Consider the following 20,399-nt stretch of genomic DNA (forward strand, 5'->3'; position numbering starts at 1 on the left):
TTTGGACGTAATATGGTCTTTGTTTACATTAGCATCGCTAACACTCAGAGCTAACCTGTACTGGAGAGCATGTGTGAAAAAGCAGGAAATAAAAAAAGGAACTCACCTTGTGGTAAACCTGAGAGAGAAAAAGCATTTGAGCTCCATACTGTTTCAGAAATAATCCTTGATGTGGTTTGGAACATGATATGGCGTTTCATCACGGCAGCATTTAGCTGAGTATCTCGTAGAATTCTGAGCAGGCACAAGCTCCCCCTCCTCTTTTCTTTCAAGCTAAGGACCCGGATCAGCACTTTAGTAATGCGGCTTTCACACCGGCGCTTTTCACTTTCTAGCTCCTCGCGAGAGCTTTTCTGGTTCAGCTCCCGTTTCCCTTTTCAGCTCCCGCTCTGTTCACACCGCTCACACCGCTCAAGAGCCGGGATGGTACTGCGTCATTGCCTCATCGTTTGCGTCATGACGTAACCGTTTACGTGCCTGCTTCCTAAAACCCAAACCGCGCGGAAATCACAACAACAATGGCCGATTGTATTGAAGCGCTGTTCGCTGTGGTTATCCTCTTACGAGACGAAATGGAAGGCATCGGACGACTTTTCAAGGGACGACTGAATATTGCCATGAAGTTGTGTACAACCAACCCCGCCCATGCCCCTGCCCCCGCCTCCGCCTCGACGGACGTAAGAGAGACGTAAGCGACGCCGCGTCATAGCTCCAAAGCTCTTGCCTCTGGACCGACAACTTTTTGGAGCTGGAAGTGAACCGCATTCCGGAGCTATGACGCGCCGCCGCTGCGGTGTGAACAGGAAAAACCGGCGCTTTTCAGGCTCTAGCTCCCAGCAGGAGCTGGAAAAGCGCCGGTGTGAAAGGGGCATAACAGAGCTGGAACAGAGGGATATGAGGGATTTCTAAAATGCATGATCTGTTTGATATTTTGAGCAAAACACATCAAAGACATGTTTTTTTATATATTTTTATATATCTGAGACCCATAATATATGCCTAAAAATGTCATAATAGGTGACCTTTAATATTTCCTTCCTCTTCCTCAGAACTCCTCCACCTACTGGGAGGGCCGCTCCGACATGGAGACGCTCCAGAGGATCTACGGGATTTCCTTCCCAGACTCAAAGATGCTGAAGGAGTGGGAACGCTTTCAGGAGGAGGCCAAGAACAGAGACCACCGCAAGATCGGAAAAGTGAGTTGAAATCATACGGAGTGAATTACGATTGTATAATATGATGAAGACAGGCTTTAGAGGTTTTTAGTCTCATGAGAGTCTCTGGGTGTTTCTCAATGTCGAGGAGTCTTCCTTGGTAGCACATGTACCTCCGAGTCAGTTGCTTCAGAAGTGAGGCAAGAATCCTTCCTAGCCTCGGAAAACGAAGAATTGTGGCACAGGCTAACAGGTGTGCAGGTGTGCGTCATATGCGAGGCCCCGCCTTAAATGGAGCGCGATTTCCGCCAAAGATTTGGAAATTGGTCCGTGCGCAAAGCATTGTGGGGATTTTAAGACCACGGAGTCTACACATGTGCAGCCTCGAAATTTCCCGCAACGAAGTACGCCGGCCTCGGTAGAATTCCAAGTATCCTGGACATTGGAACAGTCCTTCGGCGGCACTCGATGACATAGTATCCTTGAAATAGTGGCTCTGGAGCAGCCTTCCTCGACATTGAGAAACACCCTCTGTTTTTGTTTTTTTTTAAGTGGTGAAACGAAGCTGGATCACATGAAGGAACTTAAAGCTTAATTTAAAAAACAATCAAATGCAATGCAACATTACTTGGAGGTTAGAAGAAGCAAAATCCTACTTCAGCATCACAGAATGCTCAGTGGCAGTTTTAGACTCTAAAACCATGTTATTGTGCATGAAAACACCAGTTGCTGCTCTCCTCCAGGTGAGGGTGCTGTGAAACCAGAGAGTGAAACGATACAAAGGAAATGTTTCGATTTGTAAATTGTTTAATATGATGGCGTGGACATCTACTTTGAGGTTTTTGTAGGAGTTTATCCTCGTGGGAGTTTCGGTTTGTGGTTTTATTTATGTGGTGAAACACAAAGTGAATAGAATTGGAATAGAATATGGAGGGATGAAACCCCTCTTTTAATGGTCACACATGCAGAGCACACAGCGCACACAGTGACATTTGTTCTCTGCTTTTAACCCATCCTAGTACCAGGAGTCTAGTGCTAGGAGCAGTGGGCAGCTATTGCACAGCGCCCGGGGAGTGAGGGGGGAAGGGGGATGTCCGGTGCCTTGCTCAAGGGCACCACGGCAGGGCCCAGGAGGTAAACTGGGACCTCTCCAAGTAGCAGTCCACACTCCATATTTAGGTCTGGTCGGGGACTTGAACCGGCTCACAGTCCAACAGTCCAACTGACTGAGCCACTGCCAGACCTAGAACCAGGATCACATGAAATATCTTAAAGATTAATTCAAAGATATTTAAACTAGGGCTGTCAGTCGATTCAAATATTTAATCGCGATTAATCGCATGATTGTCCATAGTTAATCGCGATTAATCGCAAATTAATCGCACATTTTTTATCTGTTCTAAATGTACCTTAGAGGGATATTTTTCAAGTTTTTAATACTCTTATCAACATATGAGTGGACAAATATGCTTTATATGTTTGTTTATTATCATTTGAACAATGACAAATATTCTCATGAATATTAAACACAACCTCTGAACATTACAAATATTCGCCTCAATTCAACCTGGAACCTCTCTCATACAATACTGTGTGTGTGTGTGTGTGTGTGTGTGTGTGTGTGTGTGTGTGTGTGTGTGTGTGTGTGTGTGTGTGTGTGTGTGTGTGTGTGTGTGTGTGTGTGTGTGTGTGTGTGTGTGTGTGTGTGTGTGTGTGTGTGTGTGTGTGTGTGTGTGTGTGTGTGTGTGTGTGTGTGTGTGTGTGTGTGTGTGTGTGTGTGTGTGTGTGTGTGTGTGCGCGCGTGCGTGCGTGCGTGCGTACACTGTGATGGATCGTTGGAGCTATGTGCAGCTCAAGGCATAATGCTCGAATGGGAGCTGCCTGGACGCTGCAATCATGTTGCGCGCACTATCCGTGCTGAGTGTGCTGACTTTTCATACAATGTCCCACTGTCTGGCTACCTGCATAAAGTCAAGTGCTCGGCGCAGTTGTCGGCGAAATGTCATTGAAACAGCTCCTTATATCCGTTAGCGCTAGCTAGCACCAGATGCTAACAACAACAACACGTAAGGTGTGCCTCGCTCGCGCGAGTCGCGCCACACATACACACTCCCTCCCGGTCCTCCCGATGGCCGGGCCTGCCGGTGAGCGTGGAAGTGTGGTCTGCCACAAGCGGGCGGCAGGAGCGGGGCTGTCAGCATCATCATGTAGATGGTATTTTACACTCGATGCGCTCTGAAACTACGGCGGCCGAGGACAAAAAATACACATGCGTTAATCGCGTTAAAATAATTAGTGGCGTTAATTTTTTTTTGCGTTAACGCGTTATTAACGCGTTAACTTGACAGCCCTAATTTAAACACAATCTGAAATTACTTGGAGGTTATGAAAGGTTAAATATTCCTCAACAATCTGGCCAATTGATGTAATGTTTGTTATTTGGCACATAATCGCCCGTTGCTGCTCTCTCCCTGAAGGGGGCTTTGAAACCAGAGGCTGAACTGATATTAGGTGAAATTAATTTGTTATTGTTGGCATTATTTTTCTCGTGAATGTATGGGTTTGTGGTTTTATTGAAGTTGTGAAATAAAATTACTGTAAGACAATAAAACAAAACACAAAAGTACTTAAAGTTTAGGAGAGGTACAATCATTACCAAATGATCAAGTTTTGCGCAGTTTTAGACACCTGTTTTTTGGCATTAAATGGCCTGTTGCTGCTCTCTCCCAGCTGAGGGCGCTGTGTTTCTTCATATCTTCACATTTGGCACCCTGTGAGTCACGTGATCGGCCCAGCTGGTTTCCCAGCATGTGAGACGCAGACGGCAGCACCTCCATCAGCACCGATAACACTCAGACCCACGATAAGCCCGAGAGTCTAGATAAATGCTGCTGGAGGCAGTTAGAGGGAGGTGACAAAAGTGACATGTTGTTTTAAAGATGGTGCTCTGTGGCATGATCCCAAGCTGAGCCTTATCTCTCTCACAGAGCTTCATTAAGCATAGCATCTCTAAAAAGTCCTGAACAACAGGTGAAGAAACATGAAAATACACAGAATACAGACAGATTGAAACGGCTACTTCTGCACTATAACACCAAGCATTAAAAGGCATAAGGACAGTAAAACATGTAAGGTACAAATATAAAACAAAAGGAAAATCGCAGCTACTTTAAGAGGCACTATTCTGCTTTCTGGGGTTTTCCCTCTCCTGTAGTGTGTTGTTTTCTGTGCATGTAAATGGTCCGCAAAGGCTGACATCACTATGTAACACTCGCGCTTCTATTGGCTAGCAATCCAACATATTGTACGTGATAGGTTAAGGGGCGGGACATCTCTAAGCGGTTGACCAATCACAACAGAGCCGGCCAGCTAACCAATCAGAGCAGACTGGGCTCTGGTTTCAGACAGAGGGTGAAAAGAGGTAGGGAGGCAGGCAGTATGAGAAAAATAAAGAGCTTTTTGAACATTAAAGCATGGAGACATGTCACAGTAGAGACACTACATACTGATATACACCTGAACATCAGCAGGAGAGGACTCTTTAAAGTAGAGACACTACATACTGATATACACCTGAAGATCAGCAGGAGAGGACTCTTTAAAGTAGAGACACTACATACTGATATACACCTGAAGATCAGCAGGAGAGGACTCTTTAAAGTAGAGACACTACATACTGATATACACCTGAAGATCAGCAGGAGAGGACTCTTTAAAGTAGAGACACTACATACTGATATACACCTGAACATCAGCAGGAGAGGACTCTTTAAAGTAGAGACACTACATACTGATATACACCTGAACATCAGCAGGAGAGGACTCTTTAAAGTAGAGACACTACATACTGATATACACCTGAACATCAGCAGGAGAGGACTCTTTAAAGTAGAGGCACTACATACTGATATACACCTGAACATCAGCAGGAGAGGACTCTTTAAAGTAGAGACACTACATACTGATATACACCTGAACATCAGCAGGAGAGGACTCTTTAAAGTAGAGACACTACATACTGATATACACCTGAACATCAGCAGGAGAGGACTCTTTAAAGTAGAGACACTACTCTATATACTCGGGTGATTTTTAATACCTTCTTGTTATAGCCTGGCAGCAATCAAATTAAAATAAAACCCCTCCCTCTCTATTCTACTTTCTTCAGGCGGTCATTGGCTGACAGTCTGTGATGTGATGACTCCCTGCTGTGCTTCCAGGTGTTTCTCTCTGATTGAACCTGCACATTTAAGTCATTAAAACATATTCTGTGTCTGCTTCACAGGACCAGGAGCTCTTCTTCTTCCACGACCTCAGCCCTGGAAGCTGCTTCTTCCTGCCCAGAGGAGCGTTCATCTACAACACGCTGACCGAGTTCATCCGGGTAAGAGAGGAGGCCGAGTGCACATCACCTGCTCCTCTGTTTACACTTTATCTGCAGAGTTTCAAATAATTAACCCCTACTTCTGGTTTATGCCTTTTTTATTTGTCTGTAAAGTGTTTTTGAGTACAAGGAAAAGTGCTATAAAAATACCTCTTTTTTTTGTTGTAATATTGGAATTAAGAAAAATATCTATAGCAAAACCATATAAATAAATAATAATCTTTACTTGTATGGCACCTTTCATACAACAAGTGCAGTCCAAAGTGCTTCACATAGACCTTTCACAGAAAAATGTATATCACACAGAATACAGTTACCAGTAAAAGACATAAAAACGAATAAGAAATAGAGTAGAGTAGACATATATAAAAAATACATTTAGATTAAAGGTACAACGATGAAATTGTGCATTAAAAGGAGGATAGTGCAAATTCAACACACAATCAGGTGACAGGTTAAATTCCTTCGCAATGCATTTCAAGTCGTGGCTGAACCTGTCTCTGTGGTCCTGCCTGACTCTCATCATACTACTTCCCTGATGGCTCCCACAGGATTGTTGGCATCCTCGTGGAATCATCTTCTTATTATAGACACATGCATTTCCAAACATTTGGTCTACCTATGCTGTAAAATGTATTATCTCTTCGATTTACACACGGCATCTATTGCACGTCTGTCCGTCCTGGGAGAGGGATCCCTCCTCTGTTGCTCTCCCTGAGGTTTCTCCCATGTTCCCCTTTAAACTGTGGGGTTTTTCTCTGGAAGTGTTTCCTTGTACGATGTGAGGGTCTAAGGACAGAGGGTGTCGTATTGTCATTCTGATATTCTGTACAAACTGTGAAGTCCACTGAGACAAATGTAACATTTGTGATATTGGGCGATATAAATAAACATTGATTGATTGATTGATTAAGAAAGTGCAGCAGAGAGCAGGAGTTTGCTTCCTAAAAGGCTAAATTGTACAAATGTGTTTTGACTTTCTTTTAAAGACATTCATCCATTTTTTATCAATTCAATCTAATATCTTACAAAACTACTGAATACTGAATACATGGCTCTGAAAGTAATCCGAATACAGTTACAGTTACGGGTCTTAAAAAAGTAACGTATTCAGATTACTTTTAGAATACTTTTGGAATACTTTATTTTTCCATAACAGATGATGAACAGGAACAGGAGACACGTATTTTACTGTTTTAATGGCTTATCAAGAACTCAAACACAACATCTTGGTGTCATTCTGGACAGCTCCCTCTCATTTACACCCCACATAAAAAACAACCCCCGGACTGCATTCTTTGTCCTGTCTTAAACCTTTCCTTCGAATATTTTATGAATTGTAAGGTGTCCTTGGGTGCTTTGAAAGGCGCCCCTAAATAGAATGAATTATCATTATTATTTATTATTATTATCTGAAATGATGTAATAACCTTTTTAACTTGTTCCAGTCACTTGCCCCATGCATTCGGCAGCAGCAGGCCATTCACTTTGATTTGATCCCGTTATTAAATGTCATCATTTCGACAATAAATAAATGCTACATAAACGTTATCTTGCACATTTTATCGAACCATCTCCGTTTCTAACTTTCAATATATTTAAAAAAAAAGATCTCTCTCTCTCATCTGCGTGCGGGGGCGGGGCCTCACAGACACGCTGCATCTCTCTCTCTCTCTCTCTCTCTCTCTCGCTCACAGACATGCTGCAGCGCCGTGCACACAGGTCTGCCGGTAATGAATATTACATTTTGTGAGGAAACTTTTCCACCAATAATTCCAATAAGTATTCCAAAATGTATTCACTTCAGGTTTACGAAAGTAACTATAATCTGATTATTCGTTTTTCAAATGTACGGCGAGCTGAATACAGTTACTTGATTTTTGTATTCTGATTACGTAACACTGTTACATGTATTCCGTTACAACCCAACCCTGCATATAACTTGCATTTATTTATATATATCATTATAATATTCATAATTTGTTCATATATGTAAACCGTTTAACACGATTGTTTTTATTTTAATATATACCGTGCATTATTTTTCTTCTTATAATAATTAGCCTAGAATGATCATATCATTACTGAAGCCATAATGAGAAGAGCTCAGGAGATGTTGTATAATTATATGTTTACCTTCCTAGAGAAGTAATCGCTCATATGACATTGTTTTTAAATGTATCCGTGACCTCAAGCTTCTTGTTTTTTAGGCGTGGTTAAAAAACATATTCCTGAATGAGTCATGATCCCTGAACAGCTATTTAGAAAATGAGCAAATTGTAATTATCTTAAGAAGTACTGTAGAGATGCTGAAAAACAAAAACACTTTTATATTCCTGAGGCTCAGTGTTTCCAGAGTAGTTGTAAACTTGAGTGGCAGCTCATTGACATGCAGAACACAAACACAGTACTTTTAGAAAACATGTAATCACCAGAGAGAAGAACGTCTGAATTATTGACTCAACTTGTTAACTCAGTCTTTCAGCCAAGAACAGATAACGTGACAAGCTGAACATAATAACATCTTGAGTGTCAGAACCAAAAATGTCAAGATTATATATTTAGATTGTTGTGAGATTTCAGCAGCAGAGCAGCTACAGTAATGAATCATGTGTCTTATTGGACTCATCGAAATATAATTTGAAGGTGTTTTTATTTTTTAGAAAGGACTGTACATTTCCACATGTGGTAATAATGATTATCTGTATAACATTGATATTATCATTTTAATCTCACCCAGTGTAACCTTGAATTCTTGCAACACACTTTACTTTTTCACGAGAAAATCGAAGCTTTCGTCATGAGTTCCCGAGTTTTTAGTGGTCAAAAGTTGCTTAAACTTCAGTGTGACGGTACAGAAAGTAGTGTGTGTGTGTGTGTGTGTGTGTGTGTGTGTGTGTGTGTGTGTGTGTGTGTGTGTGTGTGTGTGTGTGTGTGTGTGTGTGTGTGTGTGTGTGTGTGTGTGTGTGTGTGTGTGTGTGTGTGTGTGTGTGTGTGTGTGTGTGTGTGTGTGTGTGTGTGTGTGTGTGTGTGTGTGTGTGTGTGTGTGTGTGTGTGTGTGTGTGTGTGTGTGTGTGTGTGTGTGTGTGTGTGTGTGTGTGTGTGTGTGTGTGTGTGTGTGTGTGTGTGTGTGTGAAGTATCTGCAGAGATGCGTCGACATCTTGAAGCTTTCACAGCACACACCAACACACACCAACACACACTAACACACACCAACACACACCGGACTGAGCCAAGGAGAGCACATTGCACAGAAACGGTGCAAGATCATTATCACGTCACTTCAGTCTGTTAACGCTGTGTAAAAAAAGCTGAAACTTTTAACACTGAGGGGTTTTACTGATGGGTTGGCTTCTCATGAATGTAATTGGAGAGATATTCAAGTTTCTAAATATAGCGAAATTGTATTTATCCAGGTGCCTCATTTTTTAAAAGCTCCTTCCTGTTTCCTATTCACTTCCACATGCTCACGGCTAAAATATTTCAAGTAATCAGTCTTCTGTTTTTGGCTGCCAAGGAGCTCAACGTGCCATACAACTGTGTTGCTTAAGAAGAACAAATAAAACCCACCGGATCTGATTTCCGTTGAAGTAGCTGAAGATTCCTGCCAGAAATAATGATTCAAGCTCTCAGGAAAAGTACCTGAGTGTGAGTCCAGCTGGCTGCGTGTCACTTGTTTATGTGGTTTTGTTGTTTTCCTAGGAAGAGTACTGGAGAAGAGGCTTCCAGGAAGTAGCCTCCCCCAACATCTTCAACAGTAAACTGTGGGAGACGTCTGGCCACTGGCAGCACTACAGCGACAACATGTTCTCCTTCCCCGTGGAGGACGAGATCTTCGCACTGAAACCCATGAACTGCCCCGGGCACTGGTAAATAAAACCTCTCTCCAAAAATCAAACAGTACATATATTTTATAACCCTCCTTTGGTGTTAGTTTTTCCGCCTCTTGTTGCTCCATGGTCTGTTTTAAAGGTCACCTATTATGCAAAATCCCCTTTTTCATGTCTTTTATACATCAACATGTGTCCCCTCTTCTTCATGTCTCTTCTACATCACCATGTGTCCCCTCTGTGTAAAGAGATTCTGAAAGTTTCAGGAAAAAAGATTCTCTCTCTTTTTGTCCTGATCCATTTTTATAAAAACCTGTCTGAAAATGAGCTGATCAGATTTTGGCCACTTTATGATGTCATAACGATTGTTTGGCTTGTGTAACCATTAGCCAATCAGCAACCAAGGTAACCCCCCCCCCCCACCTTATCACCTGAATCTCCTCCTAGAGCACCATTGTGTTCTTTTTAACCAAATATCTCTCAGAGGGGTGTGGGGAGGGGCTCCTTATTTTCATCTAAAGTAACAGACAGAGAATCAGCACTTTTGAAACAGGGCTGAAACAGAGGGGATTATGGGATGCTGCAATGATCTTTTTGGTATTTGGAGGCAAACACTTCAGAGACATGTTTTGTATATATCTGAGACCTATAATATATTGATGAAAAACAGTATGATAGGGGACCTTTAACTGCTCTTACATTAACACAAAAACCATGAATCGTCACCACATTTTATTTTGCAACCTTTGAAGCTGTAAACAATGTCTCAGATACTGGTTCACATGAATAACTGCAGTGAATAGACACTGTAAAAGTATTCCAAAATTAACATTGTGTTGATTTGTGGGTGTGTGTATCTGATGGATTAACATTATCTAGGGTTTCCCATTCATTTCATATAACTGGGAACACAACAGGTGTTACAAAGTGGACTAAACCACTCACAATTCAATGTAAGTGGTGTGTTATATCTTCAAATGCATACTGTGGAGGATATCATGAGGCCTTGTAGTAATCAAATGTAAAACACAATATTTATGATTGATGAAAGTAGGAAATTGGCCAGATTCGACCCGATAAACGACATGAGGGTTACAGCGCGTCTCTGTTGTTTTGACTCCCTGCTCATCCTTCCCCCCTCGGTGGATCAATACAGTTCCATCTTCTTCTTCATCTTCTTCTTCCTGCAGTCTGATGTTCAGCCACAGGCCCCGCTCCTGGAGGGAACTTCCTCTGAGGTTTGCAGATTTCGGGGTCCTCCACAGGAACGAGCTGTCGGGAACACTGACCGGTTTAACCCGAGTGAGGCGCTTCCAGCAGGACGACGCTCACATCTTCTGCACCATGGAGCAGGTGATCACTCTATCAGCGTTTACAAGGGGTTTGATACAAGCGGGAGGTCTTTGAAATACAAAAGAAATCACATTTAAATAACTTTTCTAAGTGTTTTTACATACAGAAGTCAGTGTTCACTCATTCACACACATTCATTCAGGGGCTAACATGCAAGGTGCCACCCGATAACTGTAATTTGGCCATTGAATAAACATATTTTTAATTTTAACATTAAAAAAACATTTTAGAAACGATCAGCTATTAATGAGTCAATTGTATATATTTCTGAATCCTTCTTCTCCCGACAGATCGAGTCGGAGATGAAGGGCTGTCTGGATTTCCTCCGCTGCGTCTACAACGTGTTCGGATTCTCCTTCCAGCTGCACCTGTCCACGCGCCCAGAGAAATATCTGGGAGACATCGCCGTGTGGAACCAGGCGGAGAAGGTAAACTGCATCGGAAAGTGTGAATTAGGGTGGGAAAATTAATTTAATAGTAGATGAGACAAGTAGATGAGACAAATTCCTTGTATATGTAAACCTGATTCTGTTTCGGTGGCACATGTTATAAAATGCCGGGACATTGCTGCACCTTTTAGTTTTAAGCAAATAATTAAAATTATATAGCACGGTTGATCAAAGAGTTGGTTGCTTGCTTTTCTGATCGTACAGTGGCTCATAGAGGAATTATTTATTCATTTGGCAAAACTAAGAAGAGTTCTTGCCTTTTTTTGTTCAACAAATGTAAGCTCCATTTAATTTTAAGAAATGGTAGAATTGTTTTTTAGTCACTCTCAGGTCTGACAGACATTACTGATTTGCAAGATAATGCTCCCTATAATACAGCAAAACGTTGGAGGCACTTTAAATAAATAATAAAATGGCTTGGTCTGGGGGTCTCTCCTAAAGTCTTAGCTATCATGCTCAGCAATCTTTCTCATTGTATGTTTCTTGTGGGTCATTTCGTGCCAGTCATCCAGCATCTTGCTCATATTTTCCTTCTGCTCCCCCTCCTGTTGTAGGCATCTTGCATGAGTAATTATGTGCATTTTGGATCGGTATTAAGTCTGACCTTTTGTCACGTTTTGTACCATTATTGTTAGGACTTTTTTTATAATAGAATATAAACTCAAAGAATATCTAGTTGTTATTCCAACTGAGTGGGTGCACTATAGCAGGTTACAGGCTCCAGTAGTGGTATCAGATCTGTGAGTGTAGGAGGCGTGTTGTCAATAAAAGGCAAGCTCTTTGTTTCACTTGATTTTAATTGTTTATTTTGCACAGTTGGAAATGACTTAAGGGCTTCACTTAAAAAGTGAAAGGGCAGTGGGTCGTGCAAACTGACCTGCAGTTTGACTTGGCTTGCTTCACAGAGTTTTCCTTTTATTCTCTTGTGTTGTAAGTATATATTAAATGCGTGCCTCATGTGTTTTGACAGCAACTGGAGAACAGCCTGAATGACTTTGGGGAGCCATGGAAACTGAACCCTGGAGACGGAGCTTTTTATGGACCTAAGGTCAGGAAAACGTAACAATTCCTGCTAAATGCAAAAATGAATTGGATCTCGAGGGTCTGTAAAGTGTGATTGTGCATTCCTTGCTGCTGCAGATTGACATTAAGATCAAAGATGCGATTGGACGTTACCATCAGTGTGCGACCATTCAACTGGACTTCCAGCTGCCAATCCGCCTCAACCTGACCTTTGTGGGGTGAGTCAGCTGATGAAAACATGCTGCGTCCGTGTGCTTTACTGCACTCAGCGTTACATGTTAGTCCCTTCATGAATAACAAGGCTCATGAGTCATGTGTTTAAGAGCTAAAGAGTCCTATAGAAATATATAAGAACTCATTGAGCAGGAAATTAGTTTTCTATTCAAATGATTCAACATTAAACCAGCCACTTCATACAGACAAGTACACACGTTAGTTTAATTGGTTGGACAGAGAGCTTACAGAGAAAACAGCTGTTGATTGAGTTATCCAATCACATTGCCCCTCGTTAAAGAATATCAAGGCAATGTAACTATAAACGTTACTATAAACAAGCTCCAAAACAAATAAAAACAATTAGAACTATTTTCAAGTCTTAAAGTGCACCTATCATGCTGTTTTTAGGCAATAGCATAGGTCTAAACAATTGATAAAAAAGGGGGGGGGCTGAGCTCATACGGGACCCGGCAGCTACTGTCTAAACTAAATACTGCCGTGATGAAACGCCATATCATGGATTATCAAGGATTATTTCTGAAACAGTATGGAGCTCAAAGGCTTTCTCTCTTGCCGGTTATACCACAAGGTGGTTCACACACACGCTCTCCAGTACAGGTTAGCTCTGAGTGTTAGCGATGCTAATGTAAACACCGACCATATTACGTCCAAAGCAGACGGGCATTGTTTCTGATAGCAACTTTCTGATAGTGCCGTGGGTCCACATTTCAGATATTACGTCATATAGGACGCAAATCTGGATCAGCGCCGTTGTTCCCCCGTTTTTAGAGATCTGGGTACGGAGGAAAAGAGAGAGGGTTTTGTTTTCTGACGCTGCGTGAGTTCCCTGACACACCGGGGACACATATTTATGTATAGAAGACATCAAAAAGTGCATTTTGCATGATAGGTCCCCTTTAAGATAGTAATGATAAGAAGACACCCACATGGGCCAAAACAACAAGCATTACCAAAAATGAAAAGAAAGAAAAAACTAATGTTTTACACGTACACATACAAATCGGAATAATATTGCCATAACATCATGTTTTAAAGATGAACCAAAAAACTAAATATTTTTTTATTAGCACCTCAAGAAAACCCACTAGTTAACCCAGCATGTACAATTATGCACATACAATCAAATATACAGCAGGTAGTAAGTACAAGTACTATTTGCATGTTTTAAATTGTGTTTTGTGTATATCGCATATGTACCTTTTGCTTAACTTTGCAATTACAAATTTCGAGTAAAAACTCATGTAGGTCTAAACAGCCTGTGTTCAATACTTGTTTCTTGCGAGATATCTCAAGAGATTGTGGAAATAAAGTGATTTTTTGTGACATCTCTCCCTGACTAAATGTCATTCAGGACGGACGGAGACGATAAAGCCCGACCGGTCATCATCCATCGGGCCATCTTAGGCTCGGTGGAGCGGATGATCGCCATCCTCACGGAGAACTACGCAGGGAAATGGTGAGGGGCTTTCCAACTGTTATATACATTTAATAACGTCATTTAATAAGTTTAGTGAGATTTAGATATCATTATTCTAGATCAGGGGTCTCCAACCTTTTTTAGGATGAGAGCTACTTTCAAAAAATAAAACAAGTCGTGAGCTACTTTTACCCCTCTCTTTGTGTATATATTTAGCACATGTTAACATTATTATATGCTGACCTTTAACCTTTGTGTGCTCTTTGGGTCTGTGGGACCCGTTTTCAGTGTTTACTAAAAGAAAATGTATTCAATTTAATTATTTTAACCTGCTTTATTTGGGGGTGGACCTCACATCCTCTAGGGGGGTCCGGGGGCATGCAAGTGAAATGCATCAATCTGGTGCACTTGAGCACAACATGAATTGATGGATACAGCTCTCAACACTCAGATGAAAGGGAGCTGTATACTTTTCAATAATCCAAACATCTTTAGAATATGATCACAACCAATAACAAATCATTTAAACTGGTTTATTCTTATCTTATGTTACCTAGTTAGCATTCTTTCTTTTTATTTATGCTTATTTTACTAATCACTCCCCTTTCAAACAGTTTTTTGTTTTTTTTACTGTCCTATAGTTGTAGTACACATTGGAATGATTTCTTATTTTATTTTTTACAACTAGGCTATATTAAATAGATAAAGGTCCGGATCGGGGACACCTCGGCTCCGGCCAGGTGTCACCGATCCGGCTGATTGGCCTCTTCAGCTCCACCCCCATCGCAGGACCTGCAACACACCTGGGCCGTCACAGTGCTCTCCCTAGCTCTCTCTCTCTCTCTCTCTCTCTCTCTCGCTCTCTCGCTCTCTCGCTCTCTCGCTCTCTCGCTCTCTCGCTCTCTCGCTCTCTCGCTTGCGTTAAAAAATAATAATAAACATATTTGTAAAGTGGGGGGACACAAACGGGATTTCGAAAAGTGGGGGGGACATGTCCCCCCTGTCCCCAGTGGAAATTACGCCATGCGTGTGTGTGCATCAAGTGCAATAAATATATATGCAAGTTGCAACACACTCGAGTAAAACTCTGCCCCTCATGTGCTGTATAGGCTGGCACGACTAGGCTGTTCAATGGGGCTGATGTGTTGTGTAGAATCTGCCAGAAGGAAAATCACGGTCACACTCCTTATGAAGCGGGGAGCTGCCGCTCCACATTGCTTTTCTTCCCGACTGCAACGCTGGTCCCGCAAATCAAGCAAGAACGTGATTGGTCGATATTCATTGTGGGGGTGGGGGGAGGAGGGGTGTTAGATAGATATAGAGTTGTAGTAAGTAGAGAGAGTTCGCTATGATTGAGGTTTCGTTTATGCATACTGTAGGGTAGATTCTTTTAATTACATTTCCTTTTTTGTTTTGTGTATTTTTTACATTTTGGATTTGCTTGGCGAGCTATTTTTAGATAGTCGCCCCTGTGGGTGACTAAGTGCCCGCAGGGGCAACTAAGTGCCCGTGGGCACCGTGTTCTAGATGTTACTCTCAGGTTCTTTGGGTTTTAGGCCTTTCTTTGTAAAGTCTGTCTGATCTTGACAGGCTTGAGGCTCACAGAGGACACATCCCATCATTTATTTCCTTTCTTTGTCTTCATTTAAGATAAGATATGATAAGATAAGATAAGATAAGATAAGATAAGATAATAGTACTTTATTGATCCCAATTTTGGGAAACATTTGAGTTGCAGCTGCATAAAAAGACATGGCATTGTACAATAAAAATTCAAGACAAGAAATAAACAAGAAAGTAGAAAATATACATGTTGAATTTAACAAGGTGTTATATATACATACATATATGACAGATGGAATATTAAATATTCAACAGATTATATGGGGTGGGGTTATCCATGATGGACAACAGCCTGTTCAGTGTCCTCCTCTCCACCACAGCTTCAAAGGGGTCCAGCTTGATGCCGATGACAGACCCAGCTTTCCTGATCAGTTTATTGATTCTGCTGCTGGTGTCACCGGCTCTGATGCTGCCCCCCCCCCCCCCCCCCCCCCCCCCCAGCAGGCCGCAGCAGACTGCAGTCTTTTAAACAGAGTCTACTCACATCCAGTTTAACTGATGCTTATTGGTGTTAAAAATCATAAATGGTGTTAAGATTTTAAAATGAAAATACATACATACATTTATTTTGAATTGTTTTGCTTTTATATTGATTTTTGTCTTAACAGTTACAATACTATTTGACAAACACATAATATAACACATTACAGGAAAGGGAAAACCCCAAAGCATAAAAGGGTCTCTTAAAATAACTATACCTAATGAAAACATTTGCATCATCCTGCCATAGTTTGAGATTTTGAGGCGTACATTTGACCAGAATGATTTCTCTCCTTTCTGGCACATTTTAAACATCCCAGTATCATAAATATTTCACAAAGAAGTCCCCTTTTCTCTGCCAAACATAGGTAAATATATTCATCCTGTATATTGCTGTAAATATTGCTTTACTACAGTCTGTCTCCGTCCTACACAGACTCTGCAGTCTCTGTAGAAGCTTTTAAAAAAACGACTGAAGACCTATCTTTTCACATTGGCTTTTGTTTCTACTCGAGATGTGTGTGAAGTGTTCTGTTATTACGTTTGTTCCTTTCAGGACTCCACGTGGTCTGTGTTTTGTTTTTATGTTGACCTTACATTTCTGCCTCATGTGGTTATTGTATTCATGTTTCTGTGGTCTTAATTGTAACTTTTGTTCTTACTTGTGAAGCACTTTGTGAATTCTATTTCTGTGAAAGGTGCTTTACTAAATACACTTATTATTATTATTACAGGCCTCTGTGGCTCTCTCCCCGTCAGGTGATGGTCGTGCCCGTCAACACGTCCTTTGAGGATTACGCGAAGAAAGTATGTCCTATTCTTCTCCATCTTAACAACATGTAACTACAGTCACAGGAGTGCCTCAGATTTGTGTAATGCTGAACCATAAATGTTGTTCTCAGGTGTGTAAGCAGTTTACAGAAGCTGGCTTCATGGCGGATGCTGACCTCGACTCCAGCTGTCTGCTGAACAAGAAGATCCGCAACGCTCAGCTGGCCCAGTATAACTTCATTCTAGGTGAGAAAATAAATGTGTAGGAGCTCTGAGTGACCTCTGAGACGAGAAGATGTTTATCCTGCGTTTGCTGTCATCTTTAAAAACACAGTTATTTGTGACTCCCACAATAATTTGGTCTGTTTTAAAGACAGTTTTATATCACGTTATTATACATGATAGGAAGAACATGACCGGTCAAAACAAACACTACAACCAGTGGCGTTTTTATATGTACAAAAGTGGTGGGGCACGAACAACTTAGATGTGTATATATAAGCTTCTGGTGCTTTTTAAACACGTAAACAAATAGCTGTAGGCTATCCATGGTTCCGATAGAGAGAGGGGGCGGGGGAGGGGGAGGGGGGGGTCCGGGTATAAGGAAAACACAGACACTCATCACGAGGTCACAATATCAGTCGATCCAGCAGAGCAATAGCCTGTAGGCAAAACACAGAAGATCAACAAAAGATATGACATAAAATGAACTTACCAAAGCTGAAGTAGATGGTCAACTTCATTCACTTTCTTTCCGTTTTACTGATTGTAATCGCTATACGCTGCTCTCTCTCGTCTCCTCTTCACTATAGGGTGAAAACTACACTTTTCGCGGCACACGTACTTACAGCCAATCAGCTCTCTGAATTATGAGATGACGTTTGGTAGGTATGCCAGCACAGTGCCCCTATGGTGATTATTTTTGCCGCACACATTGAATAGAAAAAGACTCTGAGCATGTGCAGTGTAGTTTTTACAGCACCCATTCACTGAGACAGTGAGAGAGAGGGGCATGATCGGGGCTTGACCCACGTCGCTCAAAACGGCTCAATAGGCACACTGTAGACACTCATTAGAAGAACACAGACTAAAACAGCAATGTACAGACGAATCAGATGATTAAACATGATCTTAAAATATATTTTAAGATGTATTTCTTTTGCATTTATTTGCATTTTTTTGGAATTCTTATTTGAATTACTTTCTGCTGACACTAGCCCCACCTGCCCCTAATGACCAGTCGCCACTGACTACAACACATTTTAAATCTTGTGGTGTGGGTGTGTTTATTGGCAAAAGTACAGGTCAGTTTTTTGTGAGTCTTTACATAACTGTGGAGAAGCAAAGGGGGGAGGATTTTATAACATGGAAAGATGAAAGAATATGTTTACAGAAATAATAATAATAAAAAAATAATTTCCTCGCTGGAATTGGTTAATGAAATCCTTTCGTCCAAACATTTTATTCATCCAAAATGGTTGCCCTGCTGTGTGAGGCTTTCCTATAGCAGCCCCCATTATTATATGTATTGTATTTATTTTGGGTATGTAGGGTGTCTTTCTCCCTTTTGTAATGCTGGCTCTGTAGTCTATTTGTAACTGCTAGGAGACACCGTAATGTAGAGGGAGGAAGTATACTGCTGTATGTGCTGCTCTATATACGTATGATTTAGTGGCTGTAAATGTAAGGGATTACACCGTACAACAATTTAGCATTTAGTAACAGCATCAGTGAAGATAAGGCAACTAAAACAAGTGAAATACCAATTATTGGGCATGTTAAAGTCCATATTTTACCCTGCCGACAACGGTTTTTAAAAACCTAACAATGTTTTTTTATATTATATCTGCTTTAAATTTGATTAAAGTTACATAATTGTTGCATCAGAATAACTTCAGACTTCAAAAATCTATCTGCAACTACAACTGGAGATCAATTTGCATTCAAATCACTATTCAATACTCAAAAATGAAATCATTTTTAAAAAGAAAGAAGAAAACAGATAACAGAAAAAATTATAAAATTGCCTAAAAATGTAATAAAAATATGTTCTAAGGTCCTATTTAACTATGCCTGGCTGTCTATAATCTCACCATTTGAACAATTATGAGTCAAAATAAAAATGTTTTTTATATTTTGACGCTAGCTCACCACCTTACGTTCTTGTATTCAGCGGCACTAAAGCAGGGATTGTGTTAGGGTAGCTGTGTGTGTCTGTTGTTTTTGTGTGTGTGTGACTTGGCCCATGTGAAGCTGTTGTGTCTCCATGTGTCTTGGCAGTGGTCGGGGAGAAGGAGAAGATGACTAACGGCGTCAACGTGCGCACACGAGACAGCAAAGTCCACGGAGAGCTGTCGGTGTCTGAGGTGCTGGCCCGCCTGACCCTGCTCAAACAGAGCCGCTGTGCAAACGCCGAGGAGGAGTTCTGATCCACACACACTCATACACACACTCATACACACTGTCATAACTCCACTATAGTTATTAGTGGAGAGGGGCATGGGATGGCACATGTGAAAATGGTGCAGAGAAAGTGTAATAAGACAGGAAATAATTTTCTGTGAGCAAATGTGATGAAAAGGGATTCGAAACTACATTAAATTGCCCATTAATCATGTGTGAAGGGTAGAAAAGGACACGTTTGTGTACGATGTGTTGGTATTCTACTATGTGGAAGTCTATTCCTGAAGGGAAGTTGCTCGATAATTTAACAAAACAATGTGAAGATTGCTATAATGAAGAATCTGTGAATTTGGCATTGATTTTCCACAAAGGTCTGTCTCTGCAGGGAAATAAAATAAAATGACTGAATGTTTGTTTTGTTGTCTTTATTTTCACAACAATATAAATGTTTCCTTTCAGAATAATGACATGTTATGATAAATAGCAGTATTTGGAAAATCTTCTGCTTTAAATGTTGCCTTCAAACTCTTTTCTTTCAGTCTTTTCACACTAAACTAGGGTTTTTGATGATATACTATGTTTTTAAGATATCATACATTTGCGCGGCCACCTTTGATTATGGATGTGGTGAACGATATTAAGCTCAGAGAAAGGAGAACATGGCATGGGAAATGTAGTTTCAGCAATGCAGTTATAGGCTAACATTTTAGCAAAACATTGACTTCAGGCCAGGGGTCAGAGGTGGTAAAGGTACTCCGATCTTGTACTTGAGTAAAAGTTGAAGTACCAGAGTGTAGCAATACTCTGTTACAGTAAAAGTCCTGCATTCAAAAGGTTACTCTAGTAAAAGTAGAAAAGTATTATCATCAAAATATACTTAAAGTAGCGACAGTAAAAGTAGTCATTGTGCAGATTGGTCCATTTCAGAATAATGTATATGATATGTTTTATAATGATTGATCATTAAAGTGTTCTCAAAGCTGGTAAAGGTGCAGCTAGTTTGAATGACTTTGTATACTGCAGGGTAGCTTGTGAATTTACTCCAGGTGGAACTAAAGTCTGATTTAACACTTGATTAGATTTCACATCATTCATCCACATCTGTAAAGTAACTTTAAGGTATTAAATACATGTAGTGGAGTAAAAGTACACCATTTACCTCTGAATTGTAGTGGAGTAGAAGTATGAAGTAACTCAAAATTGTACTTACTATACTTGAGTAAATGTACTTAGTTACTTTACACCACTGTCAGGGGTACATAGGTACATATACA

The 20,399-nt window shown here is 40.9% G+C and overlaps 1 protein-coding gene across 2 annotated transcripts in view; it reads left to right on the forward strand.

Annotated features, from left to right (window-relative positions):
* The window catches only part of tars3 (threonyl-tRNA synthetase 3), a 38,002-nt gene extending 18,465 nt beyond the window's left edge, over positions 1–19,537 (forward strand). For both annotated transcript variants that reach the window (XM_034148381.1, XM_034148382.1), the window contains exons 9-19: positions 1,050–1,196; positions 5,440–5,538; positions 9,242–9,408; positions 10,560–10,722; positions 11,013–11,150; positions 12,142–12,219; positions 12,312–12,412; positions 13,783–13,887; positions 16,686–16,758; positions 16,854–16,968; positions 19,003–19,537. In XM_034148381.1, coding sequence (XP_034004272.1) covers positions 1,050–1,196; positions 5,440–5,538; positions 9,242–9,408; positions 10,560–10,722; positions 11,013–11,150; positions 12,142–12,219; positions 12,312–12,412; positions 13,783–13,887; positions 16,686–16,758; positions 16,854–16,968; positions 19,003–19,151 — 1,335 coding nt within the window. In that variant the 3' untranslated portion in view covers positions 19,152–19,537. The remainder of the gene's footprint in view (positions 1–1,049; positions 1,197–5,439; positions 5,539–9,241; positions 9,409–10,559; positions 10,723–11,012; positions 11,151–12,141; positions 12,220–12,311; positions 12,413–13,782; positions 13,888–16,685; positions 16,759–16,853; positions 16,969–19,002) is intronic.
* The last annotated feature ends 862 nt before the right edge of the window (positions 19,538–20,399 follow it).

The sequence above is a fragment of the Trematomus bernacchii genome, unplaced genomic scaffold, assembly GCF_902827165.1.
Source record: "Trematomus bernacchii unplaced genomic scaffold, fTreBer1.1, whole genome shotgun sequence".
In the NCBI taxonomy this organism is placed as follows: domain Eukaryota; kingdom Metazoa; phylum Chordata; class Actinopteri; order Perciformes; family Nototheniidae; genus Trematomus; species Trematomus bernacchii.